The sequence below is a fragment of the Emydura macquarii genome, unplaced genomic scaffold, assembly GCF_026122565.2.
Source record: "Emydura macquarii macquarii isolate MOO-44397 ecotype Brisbane River unplaced genomic scaffold, CSIRO-AGI_Emac_v2 contig_38, whole genome shotgun sequence".
Taxonomy (NCBI): Eukaryota; Metazoa; Chordata; order Testudines; family Chelidae; genus Emydura; species Emydura macquarii.
The window spans coordinates 102624-113632 of NW_027130175.1; the positions used below are offsets into that span (position 1 = coordinate 102624).

Sequence of the window (11009 nt, forward strand, 5' to 3'; positions counted from 1 at the left end):
TCAGTCTGTCTCTGTGGGTATTAGGAGGCCTAGAATAATGCTGCCTATACGCAGCCCGTGGATCCCAATAAGATCATTGCAGCAGGAATGGCATTGGTGGTGGTATACATGAATGTTCGTATCACTAAAGTGTGTTACCCCTGGGGTGATATCTCGGTTGTTCAGGTGGACCTGGTCTGGAAATTGTCTGAATCGGTGAGAAATGGTGTGAGGAGTAAACATCCCCTTCCTCCTCATTCTCCTTACTGGAAAAGAGTGGGGCTGATCTGGATGGTGTTGTCAATTGACACAGCACCAATCATGCCAGAGTAATATCAATACCGAGAAGGGAAGATTCCAGGGTTGTAGAGACTAGGAAGTCTTTGTGGAAAAGAAATTCTTGCAATCATTGGTACTGAGGAGGACATTGTTGGCGGCCCTGCTGCAGTTATAGCTGTACTGGCTGTCAATACCAGCTCTGCTTTAAGCCAAGAGACCAGTAGCTGGCGCCAGAGACTGCGATGCTGAGCTGCCTGATGCTACAAGTTTAAATGGCTCCAACAGCACCGTGGAGGAAAGCTTCTCTCTGCCAACTCCTCTTAGAGCCTGTTTGCCTCGGATCTTTGGCTTTCATTGTACCAGTGATACCTGAGGATCCTGCTGATCTGTAGGCGCTCAACTGCGCCACAGTCCATACCAAGAATGTCAAATGAGCCAGGGATCATTTCTTTTTAGCTGGTTCCCTGGAAGGGGAGGTTATTTCCTGTTTTTTGACAACCTTTTCTGAGGAATGCAATTTCCTCATTGAAGGTGGCAGAGAATGTCTGCTGGAAGCCATCACTGGGGTTGGTGGGGAACACTGTCCGTGGGAGGTTGGTGGTCTGGGGTCGGAAGCCAGGTGCAGTGAATCTTCCATCAGGATAAGCCTTCGCTTGACCTCCCTTGATTTTCTGGCACAAGTCTTGAGATTGAGGCAATGTGGTTGAGATATGTATCTCTCTCCCAGACAACCAACACACAGAGTGCCAGTCACTGATAGTGATTGACTCTTGGCAAGAAAGATATCATTTAAACCCCAGAGATCTGGGTATGTGCCTGTCAGTATCATTCCCCAGGGGAAGGAGATGAAAACTATAGTACATTATAGGGGTGAACAGAATCTTTCCAGTAACTAATAAAACAAGGTTACTTACCAGTAACTGTTGTTCTTCGAGATGTGTTGCTCATATCCATTCCAATTTAGGTGTGTGCGCGCCCCGTGCACAGATTCCCGGAACCTTTTTCCCTTAGCCTGCCCGCAGGGCCAGCTCAGACGCCCCCTGGAGTGCCGCGCTCATATCGCGGTATAAAGGGCACTGCTGGCCCCGCGGGCCCCCAGTCCCTTCTTTCTGCCGACTCCGACAGCGGGGACGGGGGGTGGGTTTGGAATGGATATGAGCAACACATCTCGAAGAACAACAGTTACTGGTAAGTAACCTTGTTTTCTCTCTTCGAGTGATTGCTCATATGCATTCCAATTTAGGTGATTGAGTAGCCATACCCATGGAGGCGGATAGGAGTCACTGACGAGCAGCTCTACTCAATACGGCTCTGCCAACAGCTGCGTCGTCTCTAGCCTGTTGAACAATGGCATAATGGGTCGTAAAAGTGTGAACTGATGACCAGGTGGCAGCCCTGCAGATGTCCTGCAGTGGCACGTTCTCTAGGAAGGCTGCCAAAGAGGCCTGAGCCCTAGTCGAATGTGCCGTCACCATTCCTGGTAAAGGCACTTTCGCCTGCTCGTAACATGCCTTAATGCAAGACGTGATCCAAGAAGAGATCCGCTGGGCGGAGATGGGAGAACCCTTCATCCTGTCCGCCACAGCTACAAACAGCTGTGACGATTTACGAAAGGGTCTGTCTGGTCCTCTCCAGGTAGTGTGCCAGGGCCCTCCTGACATCCAGCGAATGCCATCTCTGTTCCTCTTCCGACCCGTGGGGTTTTGGGAAGAACACAGGGAGGAAAATGTCTTGGTTACAGTGGAATTGGGACACCACCTTAGGAAGGAAGGCTGGGTGGGGCCTCAACCTAATCTTATCCTTGTAAAAGACCGTATAGGGGGGCTCCGAAGTTAGGGCTCTTATCTCAGAGACCCTTCTGGCGGAAGTGATGGCCACCAGGAACGCTACCTTCCAGGAGAGGAGTAACAGGGAGCACGTGACCATGGGTTCAAAGGGAGGTCCTGTCAGCATGGTGAGGACCAGGTTTAAATCCCAGGGGGGGATTGGATCTCGGACCTGAGGAAACATCCTCTCCACCCCTTTTAGAAAACTAACCGACATGGGGTGGGAAAACAGTGACCTCCCTTGCAGCGGCTGGTGAAAAGCTGAAATAGCTGCCAGGTGAACCTTCAGGGATACCAGGGCTAAGCCCTGGGTTTTAAGGTATAGGAGATACTTCAGGATCACCTGTATAGGTGAGCAGGCTGGTGCGATACCCCTAGCTTCCGCCCAACCCGTAAAGCGCCTCCACTTAGCTTGGTATGTAACCTGTGTGGAGGGTTTTCTGCTACCAAGCAGAACCTGCTGGACCTGTAAGGAACAAGCCCTTTCACTTTCCGTCAGCCAGAGAGTCTCCAGGCTGTTAGATGGAGGGAGTCCAGGTCCGGGTGCAGAAGGCACCCCTGGTCCTGGGAGAGCAGGTCGTATCGCCCAGGGAGTGTAATCGGTGTGGCGATAGATAGGTGGAGCAGTGTACTGTACCAGTACTGTCTCGGCCACGCTGGGGCAATCAATATGACATTCGCCTTGTCCCTCTTGATTTTGAGAAGGACCTGAGGGAGGAGCGAAATGGGGGGAAATGCATACATTAGGGCCCCTCCCCATTCCACTAGGAACGCGTCGGAAAGGGAGCCCGGCTCTCGACCTCGAAGTGAGCAGTAAATGGGGCACTTCTTGTTCCGCGACGACGCGAACAGGTCCAGTTGGGGAACTCCCCACTTTCGAAAAACTAAAGCTGCCACCTCCTGGTGCAGCGACCACTCGTGCCTGGGTGAGAACGACCGACTGAGGCGGTCCGCCTCGTCGTTCCTGTTCCCCGGGAGGTGATAGGTAAACAAATGAAAGTTGTGCCTCACTGCAAATTCCCAGAGACGCGTGGCTTCCTGGCACGGGGCCGAGGAACGCGCTCCCCCCTGCCTGTTCATATAGAACATGGCTGCCGTATTGTCTGTGAGGACCCGTACCGCCCTGCCCTTCAGGAATCTGAGGAAGGTTTTGCAGGCCAAACGGACCGCCCTGAGCTCGCGGACGTTGATGTGTAGGGATCTCTCCATCGGTGACCATAACCCTTGGGTGCCCAGATTGCCGCTGATGTGGGCTCCCCATCCCACATCCGAGGCATCTGTGATAAGGGATACTGACGGAGCCAGATCTCTGAATGGGACTCCTTTGAGCACCTCCCTCAGGATCATCCACTAATGAAGGGAGGACAGCACCTGTGGGGGAATCGTGACCACCTTGGTCAGTACATGAGTAGAGGGAATATAGACCGAAGCTAACCAGACCTGTAAGGGTCTGAGTTTGAGGCGAGCTAGCCTCACCACATAGGTGGAGGCTGCCATATGTCCCAACAGCTGTAGGCAGTGCCTAGCTGTCGTCATGGGGGACCTATGCAACTCTGCAATAATGGAACCCATTGCCTCAAAACGCGACCGTGGCAGGAAGGCTCTAGCCTGAACCGCATCAAGCGTAGCCCCAATAAAGTCAATGCGCTGTACCGGGGTAAGAGTGGACTGTTGTTCATTAATGACAAGCCCCAGTCTGGTGCATGTGGCGCAGACCAGCTCCAGGCTGTCTTGCACTTGAGACCTGGATCTGCCCTTAATGAGCCAGTCATCCAGGTATGGGAAGAGCTGAATTCCCCTACGGCGTAAATAGGCTGCCACTACAGCCATACACTTTGTGAAGACCCTTGGGGCTGATGACAGACCAAACGGGAGGGCCGCAAATTGATAGTGACCTCCTTCTATCATGAATCTCAAGAATCTCCTATGCCTTGGCAAGATGGAGATATGAAAATAGGCGTCCTTTAGATCAAGGGCCGCGTACCAATCCCCTGGGTCTAATGCCGGAATTATGGAGGCTAGGGAAACCATACGAAATTTGATACGTCTGATATATCTATTCAGACGGCGTAGGTCCAGGATCGGTCTTAGGCCACCCTTGGCCTTGGGGATCAGGAAATATCTGGAATAAAATCCTCTTCCTTTTTCCCCCTCCGGGACCTCCTCAATTGGAACCGAGGCTCAGGAGTGAATGTGCCTCCTGAATGAGTAGCTGCTTATGCGCGGGGTCCCTCATAGGGGATAGAATGGGAGGGGAGTCCGGGGGACGGGCCGTAAGCTGAAGGGCATAACCCTTAAGGACCACCCCTAGGACCCAACGGTCCGCAGTAATCGATTCCCAAGCCTGGTAGTAAGGCCGAAGCCTATTTCGAAAGGGTGGGTCGAGCTCCCGGGGAAAAGGAAGAGCGCCACCCTCACAGTCGCCGTCAAAAACGTTTATTACTGTTGCCACTCCCGGTTTTTGCACCATGCTGCGCCCGCGCAGAAGAACCCTGCCGACCACGGAGGTTAGGGCCCCTGAAGCGCTCCCGCCCCCATCTCTGCTGAGCGGCCCTGGGGGCTTGTCTTGGCGGGGGAAGTGGCTGCCTTTGCGGCTGTGGGCGAGACTGGCGTCTCGATGCCTGCGGGGTGTATAACCCTAACGACCGCAGGGTAGCCCTTGAATCTTTAAGGGCGTGTAGTTTATCATCCATCCTTTCTGAGAAAAGGGCGGAACCCTCAAAGGGGAGGTCTTGGATGGCTTGCTGGACCTCAACGGACAACCCTGATGCCTGCAGCCAGGAACATCGGCGCATTACTATGTCCGAGGCCATTGCCCTGCCAGCGGTATCTGCCACATCGCTGGCGGATTGCAGGGCCGCTTGGGCTACCGTCTCCCCTTCCTGAGCCAGGGTGGCCAGGTCAGCCGCTTGATCAGCCGGAAGTGCTGAGATCAGATGCTGCATTGACCCCCACAGGTTCTGATTGTATTTCCCTAAGAGGGCCTGATGGTTTGCCACTCTTAGTTGCAAAGCCGCCGTGGAATAAACTTTGCGGCCAAAGAAATCTAACTTCTTCCCCTCCTTATCCTTGGGGGTACTACCTTGACCCCCCCTGGCGATCTCTTTGGTTTGCCGCATCCACAACTAGAGTTCCTGGGAGGGGATGGTTATACAGGAACTCAAAGTTTTCCTTCGGCACATAGTATTTCCTTTCTGTTCCCTTTGATGTTGGGGGAACAGAGGAAGGCGTTTGCCAAAGGGCCTTTACAATTTTCATAACCCTCTCATGGACTGGGAGGGCCACTCAAGAGGGGCCTGAGGAGCCCGAAGGCCCAAAGAGGGGGTCATCCTCCTCTGACATCTCCTTAAGCGGTATCCCCAAATTAGAGGCTACCTGCTTAAGGAGGTCTTGATGCGCCCGGAAATCGAACAGGGGTGCCCTGTGGTCCCTGGAGTCCCCTCATCCGGAGATGAAGAGGAGCCCTGTGGAGGGGCCCTCCTCCGGGTCTGACAGGCCCTGTGGAGGGGCCCTCCTCCGGGTCTGACTCCCTGTCAGAGGGGAGTGGAGGGGGCAGCTGTGTCGGGAGAGGTGGGGGCTGTACCATCCCAGAATGGAGTGACTCAGCAACCTGACCAGGCTGAGCAGACCAAGGTCCCCAATATGGCCACTGCCACGGCCCCTGCGGCCACCCTGGCATAGGTGGCTGCTGGGTGTCCTCGTGTTGTCTCTTGTGACTTGAGCCCCCGGACCGTCTCTTGCGACCTTTTGGCGGGGAACGGCTCTGGGACGAGGAGTAGGACCGGTGCCGACGTCTACGATGTCCCCTCGAGGAGGATCGGCTGGAGGAGCTGGTGGACCTCCTGTGTCGGTGACCCGACCGTTTGAAGCGGCACTTCCCACTACGGGACCGGGAGCGACGGCTCCTTCTGCTGCGTGCCGTCGAAGCGGAATGGGAGCGCACTGGTTTACCCGGTGCCGAAGTCAGCGGTGCCAAAGTCAGCAGTGCCAAAGTCAGCAGTGCCAAAGTCAGCAGTGCCAAAGTCAGCAGTGCCGGAAGCCCCGGCGCCGCATAGGGCAGTGCCATCGATGATGCATATGCTGATGGCTGAGCCGCATACATCGGTGCCGGTGGGTATGCCGGTGCCGATGGTACCGCACCCCCCGGTGCCGGCAGCCCTGGAGGTACCATGGACTAGCCCATTAAGGCGGACCACGGCAAGGAGACGTATGACGCCGTTGATAAGGCTGGCATCGCAACCGGTGCCGGCATGGCCTGAGCCACAGTCGGTGCCGGAGGAGACGGTGCCATTGCAGCCGGGGTTAAGGGGGCCTCAGGTTGGACCTTACTCGGTGCCGCTCGAGTGTTGCTCGAAGAGCGGTGCCGTGACCCGTCCTGCACCAGAGAGCTCGAGCCCGAGCTGTGGGTGGTGTCAGAGTCCGCACTAACGCTTCTGCGCCGGCTCTTGGTGCCTCCTGACCGCCCCCGGTGCCACGGTGCCGAGGCGCTCGACGACTTGGAGTCGGAGCTCGGAGGGGATGCACTCTCCACCCTCCGTGGCTGTCTGGGTGAGGATGGGGAGCGATGTTTCCTCCACCCACCGGAGCTACCCAGTGCGGGTTTGCCCCGAGACGCTAGTCCCGCGCCCCTCGGCCGAGGGGGGGACGGAGGCGTTGGCAAAGCTAAGAGAGCCTTTGCCGTGATGAACGCCTCCGGCGTCGACGGCCCTTGCAAGGGCACTCCCCCACTTCCAGGAGTCGGGGGAGGCTCCCTGCGAGGAGACATCGGTACCGGAGGAACCTCCACGGCACGTGGCTGGGGTGTCTCCTGAGCTTCTCCCTGCTTCTGTGGTCGCAGGGAGGAGCCCATGGAGGCGGTGCCGGACCGCTTCGCTTTCTTCGGCACCGAAGGCTTCGGTGCCGCTGTCGGTGCTGGCGGTGCGCTCTGCACCGAGCATCCGCTCGGTGCCGGTGACCGTGATGGTTCTGAAGCCGGACAGAGCGCCGACTCCATGAGTAAGACCTTCAGCCTGGCTTCCCTTTCCTCTGGGGGGGTGGGGCTTGAAGGACTTGCAGATTTTGCATTTTTCTTTGCGGTGCTGCTCTCCGAGGCACCGGAGGCAGCGGTCAGGAGGGTCACTCACCGCAAATTGCTTGGAGCAGATGGAACAGCTCTTGAAACCAGCCGAGCCCGGCATGGTTCTCAACGACGAACCCCTAAGGGCAATTGACAGTAATGAACTGTCGACGATTCAACTAAATCTGAATAACAACTGAAGCTAGAAGCTAGACTATAGCAAGAAGGCTAAGGACTGCTGCTTGCAATAGCAAGGGCAAAAGTTCCAGCAACCGTCAGAGGCGGAAAGAAGGAACTGGGGGCCCGCGGGGTCAGCAGTGCCCTTTATACCGCAATATGAGCGCGGCACTCCAGGGGGCGCCTGAGCTGGCCCTGCGGGCAGGCTAAGGAAAAAGGGTTCCGGGAATCTGTGCACGGGGCGCGCACACACCTAAATTGGAATGCATATGAGCAATCACTCGAAGAGAGAACTATTATTTTTTAAAGAAATAAACGGGAGAGAGGAGGGTAGCTATTGCTAACTAACTACTGTATAACTATAAAAGGTAAAAGTGAAGTGTAGGAAGGCGCTGTGGCCTTCCTCAGAGCCTGGGCCCGAGGAAGGGTTGCAATGCTCCTGCTGGGCAGAACAAGGCTCTACAGCCAAACTACCCAGAAACAGAGGGGTGGAGCCAAGGCAGGAAAGGGAGCTATAAAAGGCAGACCTAGCAGCTCAGTAAGGGGGAAGCTGCCGCCAGAGGCAGATGTGTCTTCCCAGAGGCTGTGGCCTAGGCCTCAGCCAGGCCCAGCGGCTGTGTGGAGCCACCACCCCACCGACCAGGGCTTCCAAAGCCTGCCCAGACTGCCAGGCCCAAGTGACTGGAGACGGCCACCGAGCTTTAGTGATTAGGTAGGGCTGCTGGGCCCTTGTAGCTGGAAAGACCCACCTGAGACGACTGGATGGGAAAAACCCTGAGGCCAGCCCTGAACTGGAGGAGCTGCCTGATGTCGGGGACCCCCTGGAGCTGACTGAACTGGTGGACCAGAGGAATCCCTGGGATTCTGTGACCTGGGGGAGCTGCCCTCCGCTGAAGACCATGAGGAGTTTCCAGACCTGCTACCAGTCAACGGGGAGGGACTCACAGGACGCCCGCTCACCGACTGCCCCAGTGACCTGGAGGGAGATGAGTGGAGACAGGTACCCGGGGGTTGGGTCGGAGGAAGTAGCCGAGGGACAGCCAACTAGTTAGTGGCTGAGTCAGGGGCAACATGTCAGCGTGTTGTGGTGGGATCCCCGCTGATTCAGTGGCAAAGTGCTTTGCAACTGATAGGGCCCTGGGCTGGGACACAATAGAGTCAGGTGGGCCTGCGTCCACCTCCTCTCCTTCCCTAACCACCCTGGGAGTGCTTGATGCCCTCTGAGCTTGGAGGCAGAGGGTACTGAGCCTTACTAGCCCCACCTGCCTGCAAGGCCGGGGGGTCCAGACTATTTTGCTTGCCCCGCCCACTGGAGGGCCAGGGGCTATTGACTGCCTCATTAGCTCTGCCCGGCCTGCGGGCCAAGGACTATAAACTGCTTCATCTGCCCCACCCATCTGAGGGCTGGGGGCAATAGACTGCTGGATAGCCCTGCCTCTGGGAAGGCCAGGGGCTATAAACTGCTTGCCTGCCCCGCCCCGCCTGAGGGCCAGGAGGCACCAGACATTTGCCAGCCCCACCCATGGAAAGGCCAGGGGCAATAGACTGCTTGACTGCCCTGCCTATTGGAAGGCTGGGGCTACAGCCCTCATATCAGGTCTGCCCTACAGGAGGGCCAGAGGGCTACAGAATTGGAAGGAAGCCCACCCCACTGGGGGCCGGGGCTAAAGACTTGTAACCAGGACCATTTGTTCCCCTAGAGGAAGGCACTGTGGCCTTCGTTGGAGCCTGGGCCCGAGGAAGGGTCGCGACGCCCCGGCCAGACCCTGCACCGGTTTACATGAAGAAACTAAGGAGGCACTGCCAAGAGCTCTGTCTGAGGCCAAAGTTTGGTTGAGAAGGAACCGAAAGGGGTTTGGCTGCACAGTTCTTTATAGCTACCAGGGGGTGTCGTAAGACAGAGGAAGCACATGTGTGGCCAAAATGGGAACTGCTACTAACAATATGTGATCACAGATACAAGGATGCAGACTCACCTAAAATGGAGTATCCACAGAGACACTGTTCAAAGAAACTATCTACTTCCTATTTTTCAGAGCACGTTCCCTACTCCAGCTCCGTTTGTTCTGATGCAGTTGAATAAAGCTGCAATTTCTCAAGCCTACATCCTATGAATGAAGTGTTATTTCTGTTGCACTGGGAGGACCCTTTACAAAACTGGTGATGAGGATGGGATAAAACATTTAAACTTCCCCATATCAGTACTACCCCAAAATTGAGGAGAGTGTTACCCCAGAACTTGACCAAGCTAATAACAACTGTATTGTGTGTATTCAGACACCATAAACTAATAAGAATGAGAAGAGGGGAGAAAAGAGTGAACAAATTATGAGTCTGAAAGACAACAAATGGATGGAGACCTTGAGTTTGGGCGCTTTTGATATAGAAATTTATTATGGCTAAGATTGTTAGGAATGTATTATTGCTATGTAGTTTATTGAAGTTAGGAGAAGTGATAACCCAGGAGGGGTCACTATAAGCTATGTAAAAAGTTGTTATATAAAGACTAAATTATCGAATGTATTTTGGAGCAGTTCTCTGAAGCTATCCTGAGATATTTTCCTGAAATCCCCGCCCAAGAGTAGGAAGTGACTGGCTGCTACTTACTGTCTACCACTTCAGATTTTAGGTAATTATTTGGGATGTTCTAAATCTACTGCTTATGTCTGTGCTTAAAAGTAATAAACAATAGTTTTAGATAAGTGCACACCTATTATCATCAATCTTTTATCAGCTGGAAGTACTGTGTTCCCATTGACTTATTCCTGACACCACCTGCAGTGAAACAGTTATGTTACCACTGTTTTGGGTTCTGAGAAACCCCAGGTATCACCAATGACCTAGTAGAAAGAACTGTTAGAACTTTTAAAGAGTGTATGAAGATGATAGTCAGGATGAGCCTGGAAACAAAGATGACTTGCTTTCTTCTAAAATACAGAATTCCTTTTCAGATTATGAGAGACCCTGCTTTTGATGAGAAAGATGATGATAAAGCATTTAAACTGAATCCATACCAGAGCTGCAACCCTTTATACAGGTGTGACAAAGTGTGGGAATTTCTTAATGTTTTGCATGAGTATTACGTGTGTACCTCAGTTTCCTCTGTGTCCTACACAAATATACTGGTGGTGGGACAAGGATATGTGATTTTTGCAGAGACCCTACCAGGCAGATGCGACTGCCTCTAGCTGCCTGTACACAAATATTCACCAGTCACACTATAACCTAGCAACTGATGGTCGGGGCCCCTCTACCAGGAACCAGCCAGCTGTGACAAGTTGGAACAAAGAGAAGTGGAGGCTAGGTGATTTGTTTACCCAGGAGAGAGACACAGGGTGGAGGAGGGACAACGGCCATGTCTGAGGCTCGGCTGCTGAAAGCGGGGCAGTCTCCTGGTTCAGGACTCAAGGGGAGAGTCCAGGGCTCTGGATTCCCCCAAGTTAGACTTTGTTAAATTTTCCTACTTTCTGTGCTAACAAGATCTAGTCTATGCTGTGTTCCAGTTGTCTAATAAATCCTTCTATTTTACAACACTGGCTGAAAGTCAGCTGACTGTGAAGTTGGGGTGCATGGCCCCCTTTGGTGGGCATGCAAGGCTTACCCAGTGTCCCATTCAAGGAGACTCTCTGTGGGGAGTTCACGGTATGAACAAGGGTGCGGAGTGCTCAGAGGTCAAACCCAAGGAGGCACTG

At 54.2% G+C, this 11009-nt stretch overlaps 1 protein-coding gene across 1 annotated transcript in view; it reads right to left on the minus strand.

Moving 5' to 3' along the window:
* LOC137165356 (disintegrin and metalloproteinase domain-containing protein 29-like) overlaps nucleotides 1-7261 on the minus strand; it is an 89962-nt gene extending 82701 nt beyond the window's left edge. Inside the window, exons 1-2 of the mRNA XM_067566634.1 lie at nucleotides 6675-7261; nucleotides 6036-6242 (exon numbers count right to left, since the gene is read on the minus strand). Of these exons, the coding sequence (XP_067422735.1) occupies nucleotides 6036-6242; nucleotides 6675-7261 (794 nt within the window). The remainder of the gene's footprint in view (nucleotides 1-6035; nucleotides 6243-6674) is intronic.
* Between the last annotated feature and the right edge of the window lie 3748 nt (nucleotides 7262-11009).